Here is a 27,041-nt window from a genome sequence, read left to right as displayed (position 1 = left end):
AAGTTTTTTTAGACTCCTCCAGGCACAGATCCCATCAGAGGGAAGTATAACTCACGTTGAAGGAAATCTAGAAAAAAAGTGACAGGGCTCAAATACAGGGAGAAGAAAAAGTGTGGGGAAGAAAAAAAAAAAACAATACACAGGGAAGAATATGGAATGTTCCCACCAAATGTGAAATAGGCCCAGTCAATGCCATTTATTATACATGTTGAACAGCCTCTGAGACCCAAGGGCTCCCATATGAGGTTTTTTCCTTTTTCTTTTTTGCATCAAACAGGTTCTTCCAAGAGCCTGCTTACAAGGAAGACAAAAACAGGGTAATCCTCAATAAAATGAAACAAAAAGGAAAAGCTGAACAGAGTTTACATATGAAGAACAAAAGTTAAAAAACTCACCAGACAAAAACCACACCACTCATCCCATTTAATTTCCTGTTACATGCTCTGAAGAAGCTGAGAACACCAGGCCCCAAGGCAGCAATGCTCTTGAGGCTCTAGCTCAGGCTCCCTCTATGTGACAGATTCATGCACACGCACCCGCACATACCACAGATCCAGGCAGAAGTACACATGCATGCACAGGTGGCCAGAGAACCACAAGGGAGATGTAGAGAGGTTGGGGGGTGGGGGAAGTCAAGGATATACTGTCAACTGGAAACTGGGGACCCAGAGAACCCTTCTGCTGTAAGCTGAGTCAAAATTAAAACAAAGGCAGAACACAGGATAAATGTAGGATGCTCAGATAAGAGATGGACAGATGAAGAGGGAAAGATGCAAGGGGAGTTTCGGGAAAGCAGCCTCAGAAGAGGGGTTTTTCTTTATTGGGAAATCAGATGGTCAGAGGTCCTGTGTCTCCAGTGATGTACTGAGGCTGAAGGAATATGCCACAGCATGTTCCTTTGCATTCTGTGCTCTCTCCCAAGGCGGAGGAAAACCAGAAACACCCACCCTCTAGCCCTCCCCATTGCCACTCTTACTGACTTTCCCCAGTACCTCCCCCAAAATGACGCCCACACACACACAGTTAGGCCCAGCAAAAAGCCAAGCATAGAAAGCCTCAGTAACTCTTCTTGGTGGAACCAAAGCCAGAGAAGCCCATCACAGCTGCCATTTCATCATCCTCCTCAAATGTCAAGTCCTCCTCAGCCCTCCTTTTCTTCTCCTTCTGCTTCTCTTTCTTGTAGGCTTTGGCCTTTTCCTCCTAGAGGGGAAATCACTCAGAATCAGTTCAGACTCCCGAGCAAACCTTGCTGAAAGAGATAGGTGAGTGTCCTTTCCATCTTTAGAAGAAAAATATAGACAAGTAAAATTTCAAGAGCAGAGGAAAAGCCATAGTAAAGACTGTAAGGGACAGGAAAGAGAAGTTTCAGCCGGTGGAAAGCATTTCTCAATCCTACATCCCAGTTCATCTCCAGCTCACAAAAAGGTGATGGGAGAAAAGCCACAGGGCATACAGTATAAGCCAGGAGATGGTCTAAGTGCTTCATGTATATTACATACTAAGATCTCTAATATGAGGAAACAGAGGTACAGAGAGGTTATACAGCTTGTCCAAGATTCACAGCCAGTAAGTGGAGGAAACAGAATTCTGACCCAGTCAGCCTGGTTCCACAGGACTAATGGAGACTAGGTGCACTTAATTAATAACTCAGGTAGTAAAAAGAAAAAAAAAGTATGGCCCAGAAAGTTTAGAGAAAAAGGACAGGTTTAGAGCCATTTCCTTCAGATTATCAGAGTCCCAAACAAGGGCAATAAATGTTTCCCTTACTGTATAGGAGTTCAGGAGACACAATTCTCCTCTGGGAGTAGGAGTGGGATGAGGAAAAGAGCCTCCTCATGATTCATAACATAAAATTTAAAGCTGAAGGAGAAGGGAAGGAAGGATAGTAGAGCCTACCTCTTCTCTGAGTTCTTTCATCCTTTCCTCAAAATCATAATCCTTCTGCTTCTCTTCCATCTTCTTCTTGTTTACTTCAAAACGTTTCTTCACCTGATCCAAGGTAGAACGTTCCACACGCATAGACATGCCCAGGTTTCGCTGATCTGGGTAGGGTCAATAGAAAAAAAGGTAAGGTTCTTAAAACTTCCTAAGTCCCTCAAAAAGTCTTTTCCAACTCATAAAACATGCAGTAAAAAATATTAGGACTAAAAAAAACTTCTTGGCAGCAGCCCCCAATAACAAGATAAAGCAACTTTCAACTACTCTTACTGAGAAAATGCACACCAATAGGGACAGTTGGGCCCAGGAGAAAACCATGTTTTGGACTTGTTGAGAGCCTAAAACAGGTTTTCACCTCATGGACTCCAGGAACATTAAATAATGAAGTAAAGAATGGCCTGCGCTGAAGGAACTAGAGAATGCCCCAGACGTGAAAAAGAGGCTCAATAGAAACTACCCTCTCCCTTACCCCATCACCAAAATTCAATCTCAGCCTCAATCACAAACTACCTCCAAGCCTTACGTTTCTTTCCATTAATGTGATCCAGGAAGTTAATGGAGTCTTTCACCACACAGTCACAGACATTGCAGTAGTATCTAGAAAACAGAAAGAAACAACACTAGTTTCAAATCTGATTATAAAGATTTTATCATTTTCAGCCATGAAACTGATCATTTTTAGGTAAAAATTCTTTTTAGAAGAGACACTTCTCATTTCCACAAAGCCTTTGCTCTTGGAGGAGTGTGGCTTCCAACCTCCAAGATGGCCCCCACAATGATGCCACCTATATCCCTACTCTATACAGGCCCTTCCCAATGTGTACCAGGGTTAGTCCATGTGATCAATAGACTATATCAAAAGTGATGCTATGTCACTTCCAAGATTAGGTTTTTTTAAAAAACATGCATTCTGCTTAGTCTGTTCAGGTAGATGATCACCTACCCTGGGGAAGCCACTTGCTTTGTTGTGAGCAGCACTATGGAGTGGCCCATAGAGCATAAAACTGAGGCCTCCAAATCACAGTCATGTGACAGAGTTTGGACAAAGATCCTCCAGCCCCACTTACACCTCGGATGAATGCAGACCCAGCAGACACCCTGATGGCAGCTTTGAGAGACCCTGAGCCAGAACCACCTAGATAAGCCTTTCCCATATTACTTACCCATGTGAGATATTGTGAGCTATTCTTTGTTTTATGCTGCTAAATACTGGGTTAATGTATTAACACAAATAGCAATAGATAATTAACACAAAGAGGAAAGTTAACAGTGAGTTTACTCAGAGAAGCAGCTCAGAGAAGTGTCACTTATTGTTATCTGGTTATGCTCCTGCTGGAAAACACACTTAGACAGAGTAGTAGTGTTAGGCAAAAAGATGAAGAGTTCTTGTGAGACTTTTCTTCCTAAAGGTTAGGGTCTAGGAGGAAGGTGCACAACCAGAAAATACATAACAACTACAACTTCTGTAGCCAGTCTTGAACCTCAACTCCCTTTATTCACCGTCAGCAGTTACTGGGCTCCATTTTAGTTGCACCTAATTTCTCCCCTAGAAATCTTCTCAGTAGTCCTTTCCTTCATTTCTTCCTTTGGAAGGAGAACAAATAATCCCTTTTAAAATATTAAGAAGTAGATATAGTGCTAATATGAAGATGCTTACAGAGTAACCCCCTCTTACAGACATGTTAACTAGAGACCCTGGAGGAAAATGGATGGAATTACAGGAAACAAGGTTGTTATTCTGGGGGCAGGTACCCTGCGTAACACTTCCTGGCTGCAGAGAAAGATGAAAAGCCACTCACCCTCCCATCTCAGACTGTGGGGTGGTCTTGGTAATGACAATTGTCTTCCCGAGTTTGGATTCCAGGTCCACCTTGTAGTCCCTATGCCGGAGAAGCTCTCGCTTAACTGGCTGCACTGGTTTTCCTGAAATATAATGGGGAAGGAAGTCCCTTCATTATTAGAGTTCCTTAACCAGAAAGGAAAAGAAATGCATAAAGTCCAAATCCAGAGGTCTACTTTCATTTCTTTTTTGAAACATGAAGCAAAGGACACAACAGTCACTTCTAGCAGCAGCTAAGGAGAAGCTCAACACAAAAAATGACAAGCAATTCTTAACTCTCTACATCTTTTCTCCACTTTAAAGCCAAAGAATCTAAAAGCAATTTTTTAAATTCATTAATTAACTGAAGGCAAGAGTTCTGAATCTGCACAAAAAGCAACCTTTTAAAAGAACAGCAAGACCACTCTTAAAAGGGAGACCAATATTTAGGAAATAATCTGTTGCATGCCAAGCACTATTACACAAGTTACATAAAAACTAAAAGGTTTAGAGTGTGTAACCTGGTGTGGAAGAAAGCAGAAGAAGGTACGGTTTGAAAACAGACGAGAAAGTAAGATATTTCTTTCTACATAGTGGAATCTCTAGAAGAGGAGCACCAACTCCCTGACACTGTCTATCACACAGAGAACAGTGCTAGACTAAACAGTACTAGGTTAAATAATACTGTTTCCTGCTGAGAAAAAGAGGCTCTTCAATAGTAGTAACACACAGCAGCGAAATACTCCTCCTCCTGTCGCTACTAAGGATTCCACTCTCTTCTCTGTACCGGAGGAAAGTACTAAATGAGCCAAGCAAAGGCAGAGCAAGGAAGCCGAGAATCACAGAGCTAGAAAGCACCTCAAAAGCACTTCAATCCATCTCGTTTTCACCTTATACCTGAAGAAATCGAGAACCAGGGAGGCAATACTCTGCCAGATATTACAGAAGTATGGAGGACAGCGCATTTCAACTCCCCACCCACTCTCCAACCACTGCATCGCCTCTACAATACAGTTAGCACTTGATGGAGCAAGTACCCACCATCCTTCTTTTCTCTCTCTTCCGTGAGCCTCTTCTCGGCGAGCTTCTCATATTCATCTTTGTCCCACTTTCGGCGAAAGTCCAAGTTTTTTGTCTGGGGGGAAAAAATGCTCTTAAGATTCGCCGTTAATCGTGTCCAACTCCTGGAAAAACTGAAGACACCGCGTCCACGCTGCCAAGGCGGCCCGGGACCTGAAGAGAGTGAAGCCTCTCCGGACACCACTAGGAGGCTAAGGTTACCTCAGGACCCCAACCCGAGCCCTCCCCTATTCCTCAGACCCTGCGCGAGAGCCTCACTGGGGAGCTCTTGGACTGGAGCCATTATGTTGCGAAGAGGCGTCGGAAAGCCAGTTGGGTGTGGAATATTCAACGCCGAGAAGCCACCCCCTACCCCCGACTCCAAGCCTCCTCACACACAACACCTACCCCACTGCCTGACGCCATCTTCACTGCGAAGTGAATGGGAAGCCGGAAAATGCCGTAAAAAGCGGCCTTGAGCCGTAAAGCAAGCTTGCCTCCAATCAGCTTAGAGTCTCGTGTTCTAAAGGAGCTTAAAAACTGGAGGGCTTCGAAAACAGGATTGTCAGCCCCGCCTCCGCGCCAAGGAAATAGCGCATGCGCAAGGCAAGTATGAAGCAACACGGAAGTAAGGGCGCCTGCAAACCTTTTCGCCCTGGCTTTCAAAACAGGCAGATTCAACTCGTCTTAACAAGAGGAAAATAAGTTCAGATCAATGCTCTCTGATCTACTCTAATAAATTTGCGTGCATTCCAGGAGTTTCCAAACATTTAAGGCTGAAGCGCTGTTCAGTTCAGTTCAGTCGCTCAGTCGTGTCCGACTCTTTGCGACCCCATGAATCGCAGCACACCAGGCCTCCCTGCCCATCACCAACTCCCGGAGTTCACTCAAACTCACGTCCATCGAGCCAGTGATGCCATCCAGCCATCTCATCCTCTGTCGACCCCTTCTCCTCCTGCCCCCAATCCCTCCCAGCATCAGAGTCTTTTCCAATGAGTTAACTCTTCGCATGAGGTGGCCAAAGTACTGGAGTTTCAGCTTTAGCATCATTCCTTCCAAAGAAATCCCAGGGCTGATCTCCTTTAGAATGGACTGGTTGGATCTCCTTGCAGTCCAAGGGACTCTCAAGAGTCTTCTCCAACACCACAGTTCAAAAGCATCAATTCTTCGGCGCTCAGCTTTCTTCACAGTCCAACTCTCACATCCAAACATGACCACTGGAAAAGCCATAGCCTTGACTAGACGGACCTTCGTTGGCAAACTAATGTCTCTGCTTTTCAATATGCTCTCTAGGTTGGTGATAACTTATCTTCCAATGAGTAATTGCTGTTATAGGGTCTCAAATGCTTCACTTTAGTGATTCACCGCAAGCACTAAGGATACAGGCTCAGAGCACTTAATTGTAAAGGTTGCAGCCTTCCCAACACACAAACACAAAGCGCTTTTTGCAATTTGTCTGTTTATCTTGAAGCAACGCTAGCACCCTTTGGTTCACTCATTTTTCCTCCACCTGAGTACATTAGGGTCATTCAATCCATCAGTTTCAGTTCAGTTCAGTCACTCAGTCGTGTCCGACTCTTTGCAACCCCATGAATTGCAGCACGCCAGGCTTCCCTGTCCATCACCAACTCCAAAGGGCACAATTTCAACATGATTGGACTTGGGAAGGTGGGTATCAGCAACACTCCCGAGAAGAACTTTAGCAGATGTCTCACTATAGACACTGATGCAGTGGTGTGACTTTATCTCTAAGTTGGGGGAAGGGGGAACTGTGGTCACTCCCTTCACTCAATACACAAGCATCACCCCAGGGAGATTACTCCTAGTTCACAGAATCCTCCAGTGTACACTCAAGCATTTTCTATGGCCTATGCAAACCAACCCCTTGATAACGAATTACTCAAACTACTCCATTTAAATTTTATTTAATATATTATACAACCTCTTCAAGAACAGCTACCTCCATGGCAGGACATGGAAGTCAGAGAAGTGATTCCGGCACAGGTAATGGGCTCCAAAAACATATCTCCATCTTGTCAGGTCACCTATTAAGTTCAACATTCAAGATTATTAAACAAACAGGCTCACTCTGTTATTATTAAAAGTGGATGGGCTAGAGAGATGCCACATCAGTATGGGCAGTGCAATGCCCTTAGGATAGCATCTCTGTTCTCAAACAAAACAGAAAGCGGTCATTTCCCCTCCTTGCTGTCTCCCCAAAACTCCCTGGACAGCCCATGACTAGGTTTTGGACAAACTTTCCAGAAGCCATAGTGGAAGGCTAAATATTTGACTTTTTATCTCAATGGTTCAGAATCCTCTCAACCTGAGGTGACTTTCCAAGAGACTTGCTGACAGCAACCATCTCAGCACATTGTTGGTAGCGTTCAACGGCACTTCAAATCTGCCATTTGCCTTGGCAGTTACAGCATATCTCTTTTACATACCAGCCATCTGTGCCCATGCACAGCTGCTCACACTAACCTAGGGGTCCTCAGGGCGTTCTACAGTTCTGTACCCAGAAAGGATGAAGGATCCAGACACACTTGTCACAAATTCTGGCCAGCAGGTGTGAAGTCCATTACGAAGTCAGTCCTAGGTGAAACTTTTTCTACAAAGATCAGCAGATGGCATTCAGGTAATGATCAAGATTCAGACAGTCGTTTCTGAATTTCAGCCACTAGATTTTCCCGTTTAATGGCCACCTGAAACATAAGAGAACCCTCACGTGACAAACTAGAGAGTGATACTAGTTTCTTAGCCTCTGCTTTTCTGGATTCATTTAACTCTGCAACTGCTCCCACTACTTGGGCAACCAGTAGGGAGGAGTACATGCTTCAACCTGACCTGGAGAATGGTTCCCCTCAAGACTAAAGTGATTCAAATACCTAATCTATGTCTGTTTTGTTGATTAATCTTGAAATACCCATGGAGATTTCACTTGTCTTTTTGCCCATCCAGCCAATCATCAGCTATAATGGATGCCCAGGATGGAGCCTCATTCACCTCTATCACTATTAACCCTGGAGATAACTTCCACAGCTAAAATATACATATTTCTCAAAGAATCTAAGAAAGGTAGAAACACTTGGTCCCTTCTATTTCTGGCTGGCCTGACTCACCTCCTCCCTGCTGGCCACTGAACGGAGCTTGATGACCCCTTCCTTCAGTTCTTGCTCACCAATAATGACCACCAGTGGAATTCCCATGTTCTCACAGTAGTGCAGTTGGGGTAGTAGTTTAGGGTTGTTCTTATACATCAGCTCTGCCTAAACAGGGTGAAGTTAAGAATAGGGGATTTAGAAGTTAAGTATACCACTGAAATCCCAGGAGCAAACATATCTAAAAAGTAAGTAGCTAGCTTACTTGTACCCTAAGAAGATACTCCAGTGAATACTAGAAAGCTCTTGAGTTCCACCCTAGATATAAACTAGAAGTGGGCCTGGTGCATGAATTCTACATATACCTAGATGGTGTAGATATTAGCTCCTTTATACCTTGATCCCAGCATCCCAAAGCTCTGCAATTAGCTTCAACCGTTCTTGAAGAAAGTTCTTCTGCGGTGTGGCCACAAACACTTGGGTCTCTGTGGTCCGTATCTTCTCACCAAAAGTCTAGTAAAAGAGAGAGAGAAAGTAAACTAATAAAAACTTTTGCACCAATATTTCAAAAAAACAAAAACAATCATCAAAAAACAGTCCAACTGCACCTCCAGAAACATGAGTTTTTAAGGTATGCAGTCCCACTCTAACCCCACCAAGGACCTACCTTTATCCTCTGCTCCACAATGGAGAAGATTCGCTCTACCCCAATGCTGAGCCCCACACATGGCACCTTGTGGCCTCTGGGGTCAAACATGCCCACCAGCCCATCATAGCGACCACCAGCAGCCACACTGCCCATATTCAGGGGCTCCTCCTCAGCATGCACTGGGGTCTGTAGCAGCACTGCTTCATAGATCACTCCTGTATAGTAGTCCAGGCCTCGAGCCAAGCTCAGGTCAAAGGAGACCTGCAGAGACAAAGTTACAGTCAATGTCACACAAGACTCAGGATCGTAAGAGCCCTAGACACAGCAAGAGGTCAACTCCCTACTCAGCTAACCTTTTCAGCAACTCCAAATAAAGTCAGGTATTCAAACAGCAGCTTCAGGTCTCCCAACCCCTCTAGGGCCTGCTTGTTCTGGGATAGTCTGGGATCCTGGAACATTTGCTCCACCAAGGATATCCCACCTGGGGAGACATGTGGGGAGAAATAAGGTCTCTGCTATACACCCAGATGTGTTTCATTCAAATTTAACCCTAATGTACTCCAACTAGTCCTCTCATTTTCTTTAAAAAAAAAAAAGAAAGATCCTGATCACATCTGACCAGACTTCCCTCATCTACCTCCATCTTTGACATAACTGGTTATAGTAAGTAAAAAGGTTATTAAATTCAAACCAGGCTCTGGAACCTAGCACATTTATGGAAAGGAGCTGTTTCAGAGGTAGAAGTTATACACAGATCACCCTTACTCTGGTTCTATCACGTACCTCTAAAATAAAAACAGTGGTTCTTACCATGACATTGGACATAATCCCCAATTCGATCAGCCACTTCAGGAGCCAGGCCTTTCTTTACCACCATCTCATGTCTCACATCTTTCCAAGATATCTGCACACACATCCAAACATTAGGCTAGCCCCAAGATCCCTCTTTCTCTAAATGGAAAAGGACATCTTGTTTCATTCATTAGGTATGTCACAAGTAGCTAACACTATACTCAGCACAGTTAGAGGCAGCTTAGGAAATCTAGCGATAATCACCACTGCACAGCAAAATTCAGGTCTTGTTTCAGAATGTCTCCTTACTTTCCTCCCAGAAATAACTCACTTCTGGCCACAATCTCCTCTAAGGGTATAGGTTTGAAGGCAGGGTCTACTGAAGCATGTCTTCTTCATTACCTTATCTAGTTTGTCTACCGAGGAGCAAATGGCATGGAACTTGCTTTCAGGAACACCACAGACAGCAAATATCCCATCCAAAATCCGTCGGTCACTGACCTGTGAACTCAATGGAAGCAACCCAAATGCCTTGTCAATGACCTCTCCATCAAAACAATGGCAGTCCCAACTCTCCTGACTCAAAAGGGACAGAAGTTTCACAGAATGATTATATAGATATAGATATGAAATGCAACACCTGTACAAAGAAAATCCTAGAGCTATAGCCTCAATGGCTGGTGTCACCTATGTCTTGAGACAGTTGAGACAGCATTAGGCCAAATCCAGACTTCGCTTCTCAGTCCTCAGCTCTGGCCTCACCTTAATGAGAAAATCCCCCAGGTGCAATCCACTAAGGATTTCACACATGATCTTCAAACATTCTGCATCAGGGATCATAGGGTCAAATTGACCAGCAATGTCAAAATCCTGCAGCAAAAAAAAAAGACAGAAAAAAATTACTGAGCAGCCAGTTCCCCAGTTGTGGCCCCCAGAACTATCAAACCATGCTGCCTCCATCAGGTCTCTTACACACTGGTAGAACTCCCGGTAGCGGCCTTGGACTATGGTTGGGCTCTCCCGCCGCCACACTTTTCCAACATGATAGCGTTTCATCTTCTTCACTTTATTCATGGCCAGATAACGAGCAAAAGGGACCTTACATAAATAGGTTAAGGAAGAACGATACTGCATACAAAGTTTAGGCCCAGTGGAAAGACATTAGGGAGGACTGGGGCTCTATCAATCAGATCTCACCCACCAGAATCAGAACAAGGACCTTCTTTGTCTCCTTTCTCACTATACCCATGGCTTAGCAATCAATATATGTTAAATAGTGTCAAACGAAGGAATCCCAGCTAGCAAGACTGTAAGTTCTGTAAAAAGCAGTGGAAACAGAGATAGAAATGACCCAAGAACTTCAAGTCTGGGCATTCCCTCCCACTCAGATCAATTCTTGACTGTCTTAGAAGAGTCAAGCTTCAGAACCTGGATTTGTCTACAATTTCTAAGTCAATTTTTCTTCAAATGCTCAAGGACCACCTACATCCTAATTCCCAAGTACCTGTTTAAAATGCAGATTGCTAACTCCCACTCCAGCTACAGAATTAAGAACATCAGCGGCTAGAGGTCAAGAATTTGTATTTCGGCAAGCTTCCCCCAGGGATGCTGACATACTATTTTTTTTTTTGGCTGTGCTGCATGGCATGGGGGAATCTCAGTTCCCCAACCAGGGATCAAACCTGTACCCCCTGCATGAGTCTTACCACTGAACCACCAGGGAAGGTCACCTAACAAACTATAAACTTAAATGACAAGGCACTAGGACAGGCTGTGCTGGCAGAATTGCCTTCTGGAAGAAACTAGAAGTAAAGACTGCTGCCAACAAGACTATAGGATCCCAGAGCCACTCTTTTCTGGTTAGTCAGAGTTGCCCTCTGAGTTTGAAAGAGGGAAGCCTCAAGAACTCAGGATACAGTAAGGTCATAGCGCAATGACAACAGCTCTCCACCCTGATCCTTCAGATCATAGATGAGTCCAGAGTCCTCTCCATACTTCTCAGTAAGTATTTCCTACAGAGGTCAAACAGAAAGTGCCATGGTTAAAAGGAAAACTCCAGAACATAGGCTAGAAGCCCTTTGGGAAATAAGGCAGGTGAAGAAATGGGGTTCCTGCACTTTTTTCTCCTCTTACCTTTAGTTCAAATGCCGGGGTATCCAACCCCTTTGCTCCATGACGTTTAAAGCAGCTAACAACCACATCAAGAATTTTCTCCCTCACCACCATCTGCTGGGGACTAAGATCTCTGGTACCCTAGAAATCAAAAGAAGCCGGAGTGAAAACAAAATCAAGTCCATTTAAGACAAAGAGTTAAACTATATCTACAATCTAAGGTATGGAGTTGAAATCACTTTGGGTTCAGATGACTATGAGCCCCACCCAGTACCTCCAGAATAGTAAAGACTTTTTTACAATTAGTTTAAAAAAATGTTAAAAGTAGGGAATTCCCTGGGGGTCCAGTGGTTAGGACTCTGTGTTTAGGATATGGGTTCAACCCCTAGTCAGGGAACTAAGATTCTGCATTGTAAGACACAGAGTATGGCCAAAACAAATAAAAACATTAAAAGTGGTTGGGAAGGGAAGCAGAGGGCAGAACTCTAAGGCACTCTAATGGACAGGGTGCGGTACAGGGTATTACCTTTGGGGTCTTGATAGTAAAATTTGACTTCTCTTGATGAGGTTTCAGTTGGGATGCAAACAGTGCCTCTGCAACCTGGCAGGAAAAATGTGAGATACAGTTTCTCTCATACTGGCCAAAGGAACTTCCCTGGTGGTCCAGCAGCTAAGGCTCCACACTCCCAATGCAAGGGGGGCTGGGTTTGATCCCTGGTCCCCTCGATCCCACATGCTGCAAATGGCAGTTCCCATGCCACAACTAAAAGATCTTGCATGCTGCAACTAAGACTTAGCGCAACCAAATACTGGCCAGGACTGTGGTATCTCTGGCCCTGTGCACCACCAACCTGCAAATACTTTTGGTCCTGAGCAATACGAACTCTTAACACTACGCTATCTATCCTAATCTCAGCACACTTCCAAAAACCCAGCTATATATGTGATACACAGAAGATCAGGTGTTTACTATATAAGCTTCCTCACCATATTTGGAGTTTTCAAATATATGGAAAAGTTTAACCACCCAGAAACAATGAAGGCACAAAGAAACCCAAGACTACCACCACTGACCATCTAGGAGTAGGGACTAGTATGATCTCCAGTTCTCAGTCTCCACTCAAAGAGCAAAAAATAAAAATTGTTAATAAGATAGCAATGGTCATTAGGCTTAGAGATAGGGAAAAAATAACTTGAAGACAGAAGAGAACCAGCCCAAGAACAGCCCATTCTTTTTCTTCCAAGAACAGAGAACAATGCCTGTGGAACAAACAGGAAAGGATTAAAAAAAAAAAAAGATTAATAGAATGCTGTGTCTGCAAATAACAAAAGATATGCACCCTGTTGGACATAACACAAAGCATCTACTAGGAAGTCAACAGTGTCTTTCCCAAGGTAAAACAGAATCTGTGATTTTACTACCAGCAGACTATACACCCTTCCAGAAATACAGAGGGTGCAGTTCATACTTTGGCTGATTCTATCCTCCAAGGCAAGGCAGTGAAGCCCACAGCCCCTCCTAAGAATCCATAATCTTTGAAAACTACAAACTGGGATGAGGGAGATTCATTTTGAGGTAAATTCTAACGTGAACTCATTTTACTTATAGTCGTAAGTGGTTATGTTCACATTCTTTGCTTAAAAAAATTTTTTTATGTGTTTGAGCCCAAAAGGTTCAGATAAGGGATTGTGGACCTGTACTTAAATGCTCCCTTACTACGTAGCCACACGTCATTTAACCTTGCAGCCTCCGCTTCCTCAACTATAAAATGGAAATATAACCCCAACCTCTCAAGATTGCTTTGATGATTAAATAATAAAGCATCCTAAAAGGCCTTAACTCTGTGTCGGTACATCGAGGGCACTCACTAAATACCGACTGTAATACGGCGGGAGTACAGGCTGAGAGTCCATGCTTTCAGATCTGGAGATCCTGCCCCGACAGACCAGAGCTATCTCAGTCTGGCTCACCTGACTGTGAGAACGGACTGCCCTGATGCACAGAGCACCGGGCGGCGGCCGGAGCAGGCCAAGCAACACAGTCCAGGCTCTCCCAGGTAGGAGTCCAAGCTGGGGCATCTTGCGGCAGGAAGCAGGACTTCCGGAACAAGAGGCAAAGGACCTAAGAATGAGGCAGACAGGACCCCAGAAAGGGTTACAGGACGCTGTGGAGGCGAAACCGAGCACCAAAGATGAGATAAGTGGGTCTACAACTTCTCAAACCTAGCACACTAACTCCACTCCTCTCCGGCTCCCGCCCGGCCTCCGCACTTCCGGTAGGAGTCGGAAGTAACTTTTTATTGGGCGGTGGCTCTCTAGGCGTATGGGCCAACTACTCGATATCCGGAAGTCCTCCGAGTCGAGGCTGTGGCCACCGCAGCCTATCTAGCCAGCAGTCAGTTCCAGTCAGCAGCAAGTATGGCTGATCGTGCGGCGCTGGAGGATCTGGTGCGAGTTCAGGGAGAGCGTGTGCGGGGCCTTAAGCAGCAGAAGGCCAGCGCGGAGCAGGTGCGACCCAGGCGGCGGAAGAGAGGACAAAATGAGGCCAGCGAGGACAGAGCGGGGGTGGTCTGCATAGAGGATAGGGATCTGGAAGAAGGGACTCGACTGGTAAATAGCACGACGGGCTGAGTGGGGAGGTAGTTGGGGTAGGATTTGGGAGAAGCAAAGCTAGGAGAAAGATATGCCCCACATCCTGATGAGGGAGGGATACTGAATGAATAGCGGGAGCGGGAGGGAGTGGCAGATGTGGTAGTCCAGCGCCTACTTTCCCTCCACAGATCGAGGAGGAGGTGGCAAAACTACTGAAACTGAAGGCACAGCTGGGCCCTGATGAAGGAAAACCGAAGTTTGTGCTCAAAACCCCCAAGGTAAATATTATGCCTTTAGGGAGCCTCCTAGAGGGTCCCTAATTCCACTCACAAGGACGCATATGCCTGCCCCCCTGAACCAGATCACTGAGGAGGATGTGAAATGTTGCAGAGGATACAGCAAGTTGCTCTTGGCGCCAGGCTGAACTGGACTCTATCTGAGTCATTCTGGGATGACAAAGTGATGAAAGAAACTAGGCCAGCTGGTTGCTTAGGGGAGTCTACTCCTCTTTTCATTCAGTAAATATTTACTGAGTGCTTACTGTGTTCCTAGCAGTGTACAAAGCAGTGAGTTTACCATGGTGAACAATATAGCCTGCCCTCAGAGAGCTTGGGCTCCCCTGGTGGATCAGTGATAAAAGAATTTATCTGCAATGCAAGAGACACGGGTTCCATCCCTGGGTGGGGAAGATACCCTGGAGAAGGAAATGGGAACCCACTCCAGTATTTTTGCATTGGAAATCCCATGGACAGAGGAACCTGGTGGGCTACAGTCCATGGGTTCGCAAGAGCTGCACACGACTTAGCGACTAAACACACACACACACACACACACAGAGCTTACATCCTACAATGGAAACAGACTTGGGAAGAAAAATAATCCCACACGTGGATATGTAATACAAGTTGTGTTAAGTTATGTAAAGAAATAGAAAGGATTCTCTGAGAAAAATAAGGGAGAACTGCAGAGTCTGAGGAAGTAATAGACTAGTTGATCTGTAGATGAGTGGGAGACAGCCAGGTGAAGAATGTGAGGAAGATAGGTCCAGGCAGGGTAGGGAAATCCTGAAGCAAGAAAGACTCTTGGTACTACCCAAGAACTAGAAAAAGACTTTATGTCTGGAATCAAATAGAGAAGGACAGTGGAGCGGAATGAAGTTGCTAACTCAGCCTCCATGATTTCAGTTCAGGTGACACTTTCTGTGAGTTCTATAAACCAGACTACTTACCCATCATCTAGGTACCTTGGCACTTCATAAATATTCTGTTATTGCATTTATTGCTGACCTTTCATTATTCACATGGTTGATTTAACCTGAGAGGCTGAAACTAGGTGCCTGGGACTAAATAGGTATTCAGTGAATGTATATGAAATTTACTTCCGCAGTAGGAGATGATTTGTCTTCCTTATGTTGAGATGTCACCTTTTAAGAGTAATTCTTTGGGCTCCTAAAATCATTGAGCTATTATTTTCTACATGTAACTCATTTCAGACATTAAAAAGACAGTGTAAAAACCCAAGGCAGTAACCATCAATAGCTATTCAAACTATTGGGTGAAAAGATTAATGGGGATTTATTGATAGATCAGGCTGGCCTCACCTAAACCCTATGATCAATCTTAGCATTGCTAAAAGTAGGACAACCAGATATTATATTCCACCAGATGTGATGCAATAAGAAGTACACAGCACCACCTATGAAGTGTTCTTGCCAAGAACAACTGAACCTGAATCTAATCAGTCTTCAGATCTAACCACCAGTTTACTAGAAATATGGGAAATGGAGGAACACATGTTAAATGACCACATTGAGTTTACTGTTAACCAAATCTAGAATAAGAAAAATTCTTTCAGAAAAATGACTCAATTTCCTCAACAAGAAAGGACAATTTAAAAAAAAGAAAATTGTTGCAGATTAAATAGACATGAGACACATCAACCCAGTATAAGGCATGAAGTTATTTAGAATCTGATTCAAACAAGCCAAGCATAAAAAGATATGACTGCAACAATTGGGAGTAATAAACATGGTTTGGGCACTATCTAAAGGGTTGCTGTTAGGTGGGCTGATCTTAAGTTGTGTTGGTTGTAAGAAAGGTATTACACTGCTTTGTTTTTTAATCTTTGTATGTTAGAAAATCATACTGAAATATTTGTAGATGAAAGTACATCTAGGATTTTTAATTTAAAATACTGCAGGAAAAAATGATGGGGCTTAGTCAAAAAATAGCAGATGTTGATAGTTGTTTAAGCGGGTTGGTAGATACCTGGTGGTTCAGTGTACTATTCTCTATAATGTGTGTTTGAAAATTTCCATAATATAATGTTAAAAGAAAAGGTGAATATAGTGAAGAGTTAATATCTACTGTAGTTTGTTGAAATACATTTCTTGACGTGTGATTCTTAGTTAACAAAAAACTCAATATTACAGGGAAAGGACTCTTTCAAGGGACCTTCCTGGTCAAAATTATTTTCATAATGTTACATGCCCTCATTTCATTTGCAATGAAGGTGCAAAAGCACTGGTGTGTAGAACTGCTGGTGTCTTAGCACAAATCAAGATGCTGGCATGGAGCTGTACTAACAGCCACTTTATGTTCTTTACTTTCAGAAACTCACAGGGGAAAAAAATTCAGTTTTACTTAAGAATGTCCTTGATAAAACAGTAAAAATTATTAATTTTATTGATTATTGACCCTTGAGTACACTTTTTTAATATTCTACATGATGTAATGGGAAGCACGCATAAAGCACTTCTGCTGCATCCCAAAATAGAAAAAATACTTGGTGCCATGTATGAATTATAAGCTGAACTAGCTGCTTTCTTCATGGAAAACCTTTTGTATTTGAAAGAAAAACTGAAAGATAAAACTACTGTGTTAAAGATCTGGATATCTGGCAGATCTTTTAACAAAAATGAATAAAGTAAACCTTGACACCTCAAGGGAAACATTCAACAGTATGTGTTGCCAGTAAAATAAAATTCAGGTGTTCAAGAGAAAGTTAGAACTTGTTATTTTCCACCATGAGCCTGACAGCTTCCCAACACTTAAAACTTTTTTGATGAGATCTATGGTGACATGAGGAGAAGGCAATGGCACCCCACTCCAGTACTCTTGCCTGGAAAATCCCACGGACAGAGGAGCCTTAGAAGGCTGCAGTCCATGGGGTTGCGAAGAGTTGGACACAACTGAGCGACTTTACTTTCACTTTTCACTTTCATGCATTGGAGAAGGAAATGGCAACCCACTCCAGTGTTCTTGCCTTGAGAATCCCAGGGACAGGGGAGCCTGGTGGGCTGCCATCTATGGGGTCGCACAGAGTCGGACACGACTGAAGCGACTTAGCAGCAGTAGCAGCATGGTGACATGAACAAATAGGATTTTCTGATATTGTATAATGAAGCATATCAACATTTGGAATATCTATATAACTGTTATCAAAAAACCAATATTTTCTAAATGACCAATGCATGATGTTATAAAATCATGCCTGGGTAAAACAGCCATTCCAAGTACAAGATAGAGTAACAGATCCTTTTAAATTGTAGTAAAATATAGATAACATAAAATTTGCCATTTCAGCCATTTTTAGGTGTACAGTTCAGTGGCATTAAGTACATTGATATTGTTGTGTGACTATCACCACTGTTCATCCTCCAGAACTTTTTTTACCATACCAAACTAAAATTCTTTACCCATTAAATGGGGTAGTGATACCCCATTCTACCATCCCTTGGTAAGTAGTGTTCTACTTTCTGTCTATGAATTCTGTGTTCCTTATAATGGATTTTAATGTGACAGTGTAAAAAGTTCATCGATGTAGTTTTAGATTCCACATTGTAACCAATCCTTAAGAAGCTTTCCCTAATCAGATTTTGGTGTAGTTTAAGAATATCTAAGTGAAAGTGGAGAGTGAAAAAGTTGGCTTAAAGCTCAACATTCAGAAAACAAAGATCATGGCATCCGGTCCCATCATTTCATGGGAAATAGATGTGGAAACAGTGTCAGACTTTATTTTTTGGGGCTCCAAAATCACTGCAGATGGTGACTGCAGCCATGAAATTAAAAGACACTTACTCCTTGGAAGGAAAGTTATGACCAACCTAGATAGCATATTGAAAAGCAAAGACATTACTTTGCCAACAAAGGTCCATCTAGTCAAGGCTATGGTTTTTCTAGTGGTCATGTATGGATGTGAGAGTTGGACTGTGAAGAAGGCTGAGCGCTGAAGAATTGATGCTTTTGAACTGTGGTGTTGGAGAAGACTCTTGAGAGTCCCTTGGACTGCAAGGAGATCCAACCAGTCCATTCTGAAGGAGATCAGCCCTGGGATTACTTTGGAGGGAATGATGCTGAAGCTGAAACTCCAGTACTTTGGCCACCTCATGAGAAGAGTTAGCTCATTGGAAAAGACTCTGATGCTGGGAGGGATTGGGGGCAGGAGAAGAAGGGGTCGACAGAGGATGAGATGGCTGCATGGCATCACTGGCTCGATGGACGTGAGTCTGAGTGAACTCCGGGAGTTGGTGATGGACAGGGAGGCCTGGTGTGCTGCGATTCATGGGGTTGCAAAGAGTCGGACACGACTGAGCAACTGAACTGAACTGAACTGAAAGAACTAAAGTTAGCTGAAAAGTTTATTCAGATATTCCTCCTTTTATAATTATACATCTCTTTAAGGCTAGATTTTCTTTATATACTCAACCAGAACAACATATCACTACAGAATTGAATGCAAAAAGCATATATGAGAATAAAGCTGACTTCTGTTAATCCAGACATTAAAGCTTTGCAAAAATGTAAATCATTGCCACTCTTCTCACCAAATCTTTTTGTTTTGGAAAGTAGTTACGTTTTCCTAAAATGTTATTTATGTTAACATGTAATGGATTTTCTTTTTTGTTAAGTGAATTAATATTTTTAAATGTTTGCAGTTTTAATTTCAAACATGATAAATATTGATGGGAATAATCAACTTTGGAGTCCTGAGTAAATAGTAGGAATATAAAGCGGTCCTACTTGTGAGTAGCATATAAAAGCCCAAACTAGAAGTTCTGACCTGAAAGAACAGAGTTCTAGTACTGGCTGCCATGAACCTGCTGAGTGGCCTTAAATAATGATTTAACGTCTCAACATGTTCTAATTCATTTAGTCAGTCCATGTCATAGGGCTATCAGAAACAAATTAAAGGTAAATAGTATTCACTAGGATTTTTTTTTTTTTTTTTTTTACATCGCTCAGTTGTGTCTGACTCTTTGCGACCCCGTGGACTGTAGCCCACCAGGCTCCTCTGTCCATGGGATTTTCCAGGCAAGAGTATTGGAGTGGGTTGCCATTTCCTTCTCCATAGGATTTTTTTTTAAGGTATGCTGGGAGAGAATATTACTTGTAAAATTTGGAATTCAATGAGTTAAGCCAGTTTGAGTTGCTTATATTGCCTGTCATCAGGTAGATGTTTTCTGTTAGGCAGGGAAATGTTTTGTTATCCCAGAAAATGGGTTTAGGAAAATTAGAGAACAGAGTTCCAAGAATTCTGGCAGATAGAACCAAAGTAAAAGATGGGTCAAAATTTAGAAAGGTGAGAGCTAATGGGTGTGGTAGTTAATAGGGAATTGTTTGCACCTGTTTTACAACTCCCTGACCTGTAGGGAAATCTAAGTTTGGGACAGAGTTTTCATTCATCATCATTGAAGTCATACTTGTATATTTCTAGACTGTATTGTTCTTTATTTTTAAACTGCATCCTTGGTTCTCTGGCTGATTTTGACTCCAAGGGCACAAGAGATTATAGTCCCCGGCAGATGGCAGTTCGAGAGAAGGTGTTTGATGTAATCATCAGCTGCTTCAAGCGCCATGGTGCAGAAGTGATTGATACACCTGTATTTGAACTAAAGGTGAGAGACAGATGAGGAGAAATTATGTGGTGGAAGAATGGGAATACCAACAACAAAGAGGGTGGCAGGGGAGTGAGGCCCAAAGGCCTCTCTCTTATTGCAGACAAAGCTTGGTATTTTCTCCATGAGAAGGGGAATGGGACTGGCATAGAGGGAGAGGGCCTGCTTTTTATTTACCTTGGTTGCAGCCAGCAGCTTCCAAAAGAGAGCCCTTCTCAGCAGTGGAAGCTGTTATGGCTCCAGACTACCCTGAATTCTGTGTCACCTGTACCCAAGATGTTTCCTAGATACAAGCAGATCAAACATATAAAGGATAAATACGCAACCAAGTCTCCTATTGATGGATCTTGAGGTGGTTTCTAGTCTATTAAAGAGCAGTTCTTTGCATCACTCCCTGCTTAAAACCCACTGGCTCCCAGTGCATTTATAATAAAATCTAAGCTCTTTACTCGGGCTTACAAGGCCCTACATGATGTGGCAACTGCCCACCTTTCTCTTCTCATCTCATGCTATTCTTCCCCTTGTCCACTTTGCTACCATGGTCTTTTTTTCTGTTCCTGGAACATACTAAATGTGCATATCATAGGGCCTTTGTTCTTGCTCTTCCCTCATCCTGAGCTCTCTTTTTCCCCTAGCTCTTTGCATGACTTTAATTTCAGGCTAAATTAGACATGACAGATTTTCATTTCATATCTTAATTAAAAAGCCATTCCTCAAATAATCCTCTCCAATGCCTTTTCTAAAGCAACCCTTATCTAGCATATCAACCTATTTTATTTCCATTAAAGCAGCTATCACTATCAGAAATTATCTGTTAATTTGTTTCCTTGCATTAATGTACTGCCTGTCTCCTGTCATTACTTCAGAAGATCCAAGAGGGCATGGACTGCCTTTGTTCATGGATGGAGACACAGGGCTTAGAACAATGTCGGGTGCTAGTGGGCATTTATCTACAGGACAAATTCACGGAGATAGAATTTCTGCATCAAATGGTTGTACTCATTTCTATTTCTACCTAGATTAGTTTTGCAAGTGCTGCCATAACAAAATACCATAGACTAGGTGGCTTAAACAACAGAAATGTATTGCCAGGAAGCTGGAAGTCCAAGATAAGCTGTTGGCTCCTTCTAAGGGTCATGAGGGAAGGATCTGTTCCTGGTCTCTCTCCTTGGCTTTTAGACGGTGTCTTTTCCTTGTGTCTTCACATCATCTTCCCTCCTCTGTGTCCAGATTTCCTTTTTATAAGGAGATGAGTTTTATTGGATTAGGATTCACCCTAATGACCTCATTTTAGCTTAGTTATTTCTTTAAAGACCCTGTCCCCCAATAGAGCCCTAATCTGAGGTGACTGGGGGTTCAATATATGAATATTAGAGGAAATGTAAGTTGAAATCAGTCATCATTATAATGGGTTTTGTTTTTAAAACTTCCTTTTAAATTTTTAAATTTATCTTTGTGATCACATTTCTTTTTCTCCAGGAAACACTGACTGGAAAGTATGGAGAAGACTCTAAGCTTATCTATGACTTGAAGGACCAGGGTGGGGAGCTGCTCTCTCTTCGATATGACCTCACTGTATCTTTTTAAACTTTGGATGGATTGGCCCTCACTGGGCTGGGGCTTTTTCCAGCCTCAGGTTTGAGGGCAGCTAGACATAGTTGGGATCAAATATAATCTTGCAGCCAGGGAAATTCTTTCTCTAAAGCAGGAACTGGACTTTGGCTAAACAGAGCATAGCTAGCCTTAGAAGACTTCTGAAATCCTGAGTGAGATCTCAGCTTTATGTCAGGGTCCAGTTCTGACTCTGGCAGCAATCCCCTGGCTTCAGAATACATCTCCCTTGTCCTGTCTAATGGATGGTGTTCTCCTTAATTGACCAAAAGCCTGTTTCCTTTATCTCCAAGCTATGTCAGAGAATCATCTGCTTAGACATCGCTGAATAGGGCCTCCTTTCTGCTCCCCGGTCAATCCGCCCACCCCTCTGCTGTGCTTACCACGGCCCCAAAAGAAAAGAGCCTTAATATTTTTTGAGACTTCAGCTGCCCCTGTGGTAACAGAGTTGATTCTTGCTGATGTTCAGAAATGCTGTTAATCTTACAAGTGGTAGTTTTAAGGGTGGGGTTAGACCCCAGCTTGGTGAGAATCATCAACTTCCAGACTGTGATAAGTGGGCCATTCTTCTTAACTTTGTCATTAGGTTCCTTTTGCTCGATACTTGGCAATGAATAAACTGACCAACATTAAACGCTACCACATAGCAAAAGTATATCGGCGGGATAACCCAGCCATGACCCGAGGCCGATATCGGGAATTCTACCAATGTGTGAGTATGGGGGCAGGCTGGGTAAGGCAGCAGTCCCTCAAGCTAGTAGAACCTATTGAGTACTCATGGTGTCCTAAACAAACTAGATGCCCCAGATAATGCTAACCCTAAGATTTCTTTAGTATTTTCACATGCAATACAGGGGTTATTCTCCTCATTTTACATATGAGTAAACTTGAGGCTCAGGAAGATGAAGAGACTATAGGGATAAGAAAGGCAAAGTTAGGACCAGAAGTCTTGGTCCAGTGCTCTTTATATTAAACCACAGTGATAGGATGACAGCAAAGGATGAGGAAATTGGATTTGAGGTACTGTCATCCAGACTGGTGGCAGAGCTTCTAAATGAAGAGAGAAAATGACTGAGGCCAGGTAACTCCCCCAACAACAGTGGAAGGAAATAAGGACAAATATTGAAAGGAATAGCCCAGTAGATGGGAAGAAAACCAGGCCTGGTAAAGAGACCCAGGAAGGCTGGGGTTTTCCTCTGGGCTGACAGTCAGACAGAAAATGAAGAATGTGGCCTGCATGTGAATGCAGTAAGGCCTCCTTCATGGAAAGTAGAGCTCCCAGGAGCCCTCCCTCAAGGCCCTTGAGGACCCGTAACTACGCCTCTCCCCACAGGATTTTGACATTGCTGGGCAGTTTGACCCCATGCTTCCTGATGCAGAGTGCCTGAAGATCATGTGTGAGATCCTGAGTTCACTCCAGATTGGCGACTTCCTGGTCAAGGTCAGAGCTGAGTGGAGCTGCGGGGGGGCAAAGCTGGGCCTGGCCTCTCCCAGGGGAAGGTCCTGGTTCAGAGGCAACAGGAGCGTAAGCATCCAGCACTGTAAAGGGCCATGTAAAGAGATTCCTTACGTGCCTTGAATCACTGTAGGTGAATGATCGGCGCATCTTAGATGGGATGTTTGCCATCTGTGGTGTTTCAGATAGCAAGTTCCGCACCATCTGCTCCTCAGTGGACAAGCTGGACAAGGTAACCACCAAACACTTGACTGTTCTTTTCCCAGGTCCAACCCTGCCCTGAGATATGGAAAAGATTAGGAGAGAGAGGGCCCTGCCTCTATGCCCACAGAGGAAGAGTAGCTCCAGGATATACGTTGACAGGCAGCTTCTGCTCAAGACACCCCCTGAAGAGGGCTTATACTTGCTCTGCCCTGGGGAAGCTGTCCAGGGTTCCCTGACCCGTATGTGTCTGCCCAGGTGTCCTGGGAGGAAGTAAAGAATGAGATGGTAGGAGAGAAGGGCCTGGCACCTGAGGTGGCTGACCGCATTGGGGACTACGTCCAGCAACACGGTGAGAAACAAAGCCTGCCTCCCGAGCAGCCATCCCACTGCCCTCACGCTAAAGCCGAAATTCCTTTTTGTATGTGTACATGCATAGGAGAAAGAGAGAGAGAGGAGTGTGTGAGTGTGTATGCATACATGTATCTTTTTCTTCTTGTCAGTCTGGTTCACAGATCTGTCTCCCCAGGTGGAGTATCCCTGGTGGAACAGCTGCTCCAGGATCCTAAACTGTCCCAGAACAAGCAGGCCCTCGAGGGCCTGGGAGACCTGAAGCTGCTATTTGAGTATCTGACCTTGTTTGGCATTGCTGACAAGGTGAGTCAGGTTGGGATGGAAGCCTCAGCTGAGCTCTGGGGCTGAAGGCCGGCCCTTGAGCCTCGTCTGATATTGACCATATTCTTCTCCCCCCAGATCTCCTTCGACCTGAGCCTTGCTCGAGGACTGGACTACTATACCGGCGTGATCTATGAGGCAGTGCTGCTACAGCCCCCAGCCCGAGCAGGGGAAGAACCCCTGGGTGTGGGCAGCGTGGCTGCTGGAGGGCGCTATGATGGGCTGGTGGGCATGTTTGATCCCAAAGGGCGCAAGGTGCCCTGTGTGGGGCTCAGCATTGGAGTAGAGCGGATCTTTTCCATCGTGGAGCAGAGGCTGGAGGTAGGGCTTGGGGCTGGGTGGAGGAAATTCTGGATAGTTGGTGGCACCTGAGCTATCTTCTTTGATCTCTAAGGAGGAAGTAGTACTGCACTGGTCAAGAAGCATCTTTGCAAAGAAAGGGAGAAGACAGTTGCTGTCCTTTAGACTCTCACCCTAATATAGGCCAGCTTGATGGATCTTTAATCATTCTTTCTTCACAAAATCCTTTGCTCTGGGTCCCTACTTTGCTCAGAGCTGTCAGAAATCCAGGCCAATATATCTAAAGACCTGGATCTTTCTCATAATACAGAACACTTAATATTTTACTCCTCTGTGCTTGGGCACTGTGCTTCATGCTTTTCATGCACTGTCTAAAAAACTTCTTAAACAGCCTTCTGACGGTAGTAGTAGTAGTAGTTTAGTCTCGAAGTCATGTCTGACTCTTGTGACCCTATGGACTGTGGCCTCCCAGGCTCCTCTGGCCATGGGATTCTCCAGGCAAGAATACTGGAGTGGGTTGCCATTTCCATCTCCAGGAGATCTTCCCAACCCAGGAATCAAACCCAGGTCTCCTGCATTGCAGGCAGATTCTTTACCAACAGCTATGAGGGAAGCCCAAGAAGGTAGCTACTTTTATTATTGACATTTTTCAGACAAGGAAACTGAAGATTATAGATAAAATAATTTGCCAAAGGTTTAAATGGCACAGTCAGAATTTGAATGCAGGCAGTCTAACTCCAGTCTTGCTCCCAGTCACTCTGATACTATCTCTAAGTGGGAAGCATGTATCTGAGGCTCTGGGATCCTTGAGATGGCTATCTTGACTCTCCAGCACCTACAGTAATGTGAGGAAAGCCCTTCGTGGCCTCAGGCCCACTTCTGTTGCTACTGTTCTTGGGTAACCTTCCCACTGCTCCCATCCTTTTCTTGAGGTCACTGTTTTCCAATTGAAGTTCCAACGGGCAGCTTATATTGTAAGAACAATAGAAATAGTTTTCCATAAAAAGTAACAGGCAGCAGCAGCATTCTTTCTCCCCTCCATCCACACCCCTCCTATGGCTTTAGAGTAAGAGACAGTCTCTTGACTGTCAGTGCTAGAACTGCTAGGGGTGATTGGATTGCCTGTGTGAATGCAGAATATCACTTCCTTATGATGGATCCACAAGATAGTAGATGGAGATAAGCTTGTTCATAAACTGTACATAAGCTACCTTTGTGTGTGCTCAGTCACTCAGTTGTGTCCAACTCTTTGCGATCCCATGGAGTGTAGCCCGCCAGACTCCACAGTCCATGGAATTTTCCAGGCAAGAATACTGGAGTGGGTTGCCATTTCCTTTAAAAGCTACCTTTACCCTCCATTATTTATTCTGGGAAGTCATGCATAAGCCACTCAGTTCATTTCTTATTCTTCTAAGAGCTAATTTTTGCCCAATTGCTAGATGAGAAAAGACTAGCCTGCCCTGATGGAGTTGGGGCCTGCTCTCAGAATACTGACAAGAGCCTGCTCTGTTTGCTCACTGAAGGTGTTGTAAAGGTTAGCTCAGCTCTTTCTTAACTCTTTTCTAGGCCTTGGAGGAGAAGGTACGGACCACAGAGACACAGGTGCTTGTGGCATCTGCACAGAAGAAGCTGCTGGAAGAGAGACTGAAGCTCATCTCAGAGTTATGGGATGCTGGGATCAAGGTAGAGGAGGCAAGCCCCCCGGTGGCAGCAGATTTGGGAATGCTGAACACACACGAAATAAAAGCTTATCCATAATGGCCCTGCCATTCCATTCCTATGATTTCTTGGGGTGAAGATCAGAGCGAGGGGCCCCAAGAAGGTTGTCCCTGAGGATTGCAGAAGCCAGCTTTTTTTCTTCCCTGGTCCCCCGCAGGCAGAACTGCTCTACAAAAAGAACCCCAAGTTACTGAATCAGCTGCAGTACTGTGAGGAGACAGGCATCCCACTGGTGGCCATCATTGGTGAGCAAGAGCTCAAGGATGGGGTCATCAAGCTGCGCTCAGTGGCCAGCAGGGAAGAGGTAAGTAGGTGGGCAGGAAGGGGGAGGGACACGGAATGAATGCCATTTCTCAATGCGGCGGCCCATTCAAGACCTAAGCAAAAGCCTGGCATTCGTAGTAGCCCCCTAAAGGACTGAGGGGGTAGCATGATACTATGCTTATGGTCTCCATCCCCACATACCCTGTGTCTCTCTGGCTTCCCTAGGAAGCACTGTCTCCCCTGACGTGTTTGACTGGGTTCCTGCTCCCAGCGGAGCCAGGCCTGATGACTAGAAGAAGACATGGGCGCTCAGCAGTGGAACACAAGATGCTCATACCACCTTGTCCTTCCTTCCTGGCCAGGTGGACGTCCGAAGAGAAGACCTTGTGGAGGAAATCAAAAGGAGAACAAGCCAGCCGCTTTGCATCTGCTGAGTTGAGCAAACTATCAGAAGAAAGTGGGACTCACACTATTTAAGGCTAAGATAAGACTCTGCATACCTACTTCAACAGCTTTGCACATTTCTGTCCCAACAGGAAGACCTGAAAAGTGGTCAGAACAGAGACTTTTTTATTTTTATTATGATTATTTTATTTGTAATCACAGACAAAAATGGTCAGGTACTATACCATTTATCCATATGGCTCTGAGGGCTTAGTAGTCCTGCCTGTGTCCCTGGGCTACAGGGACCTGGCGCAAGATGGTCTCTTCTGCAGAGCCCTACAACCAGGTAGAGGGAACGCTCCCCACAACCAGCCTTGGAAGGTCCAATAAAATGCCTCAACCACTGGAGCCTGTCTGTGTCACTGCCTGCCGCCTAGCCCTGCCTTCCTGGTCAGAGTCTGGGTCTCCCACTG

General features: G+C 44.2%; 3 protein-coding genes across 6 annotated transcripts; 1 reads left to right on the top strand and 2 right to left on the bottom strand.

Moving 5' to 3' along the window:
* Positions 1-408: 408 nt before the first annotated feature.
* Positions 409-5,279, bottom strand: ZMAT2 (zinc finger matrin-type 2). Its single transcript, XM_070374476.1, has 6 exons — positions 5,225-5,279; positions 4,799-4,892; positions 3,738-3,861; positions 2,462-2,535; positions 1,897-2,042; positions 409-1,200 (listed from the first exon to the last, which is right to left on the bottom strand). The coding sequence occupies exons 1-6, from the start codon at positions 5,240-5,242 to the stop codon at positions 1,057-1,059; spliced, it is 600 nt and encodes a 199-aa protein (XP_070230577.1). The 5' UTR covers positions 5,243-5,279; the 3' UTR covers positions 409-1,056.
* A 1,446-nt stretch (positions 5,280-6,725) lies between these two features.
* Positions 6,726-13,751, bottom strand: LOC102288299 (histidine--tRNA ligase, mitochondrial). 4 transcript variants are annotated; one of them, XM_014479592.2, is made up of 14 exons: positions 13,694-13,751; positions 13,442-13,592; positions 11,997-12,071; positions 11,492-11,611; positions 11,275-11,370; positions 10,331-10,456; positions 10,121-10,228; positions 9,761-9,859; positions 9,377-9,470; positions 8,920-9,047; positions 8,585-8,827; positions 8,314-8,430; positions 7,939-8,085; positions 6,726-7,521 (listed from the first exon to the last, which is right to left on the bottom strand). In XM_014479592.2, exons 2-14 carry the CDS (start codon positions 13,547-13,549, stop codon positions 7,462-7,464), a joined length of 1,521 nt encoding a protein of 506 aa, XP_014335078.1. In that variant the 5' UTR covers positions 13,550-13,592; positions 13,694-13,751; the 3' UTR covers positions 6,726-7,461. The 4 variants fall into 4 exon arrangements, with proteins under 4 accessions (XP_014335078.1, XP_070230574.1, XP_070230575.1 ...); XM_070374473.1 differs by having other exon boundaries at positions 13,442-13,740; XM_070374474.1 differs by having other exon boundaries at positions 7,998-8,085; positions 13,442-13,740.
* Positions 13,752-13,824: 73 nt separating this feature from the next.
* Positions 13,825-26,976, top strand: HARS1 (histidyl-tRNA synthetase 1). The gene is made up of 13 exons (XM_005900203.3): positions 13,825-13,978; positions 14,251-14,340; positions 19,839-19,958; positions 21,438-21,533; positions 22,156-22,281; positions 22,903-23,010; positions 23,159-23,257; positions 23,485-23,578; positions 23,756-23,883; positions 23,980-24,222; positions 25,768-25,884; positions 26,078-26,224; positions 26,547-26,976. The coding sequence occupies exons 1-13, from the start codon at positions 13,889-13,891 to the stop codon at positions 26,616-26,618; spliced, it is 1,530 nt and encodes a 509-aa protein (XP_005900265.1). The 5' UTR covers positions 13,825-13,888; the 3' UTR covers positions 26,619-26,976.
* Positions 26,977-27,041: the final 65 nt, after the last annotated feature.

Source organism: Bos mutus, chromosome 7, assembly GCF_027580195.1.
Source record: "Bos mutus isolate GX-2022 chromosome 7, NWIPB_WYAK_1.1, whole genome shotgun sequence".
NCBI lineage: Eukaryota > Metazoa > Chordata > Mammalia > Artiodactyla > Bovidae > Bos > Bos mutus.
The sequence above is the reverse complement of the archived record's forward strand: the minus strand, read 5'-3'. Positions and strand labels throughout refer to the sequence as shown.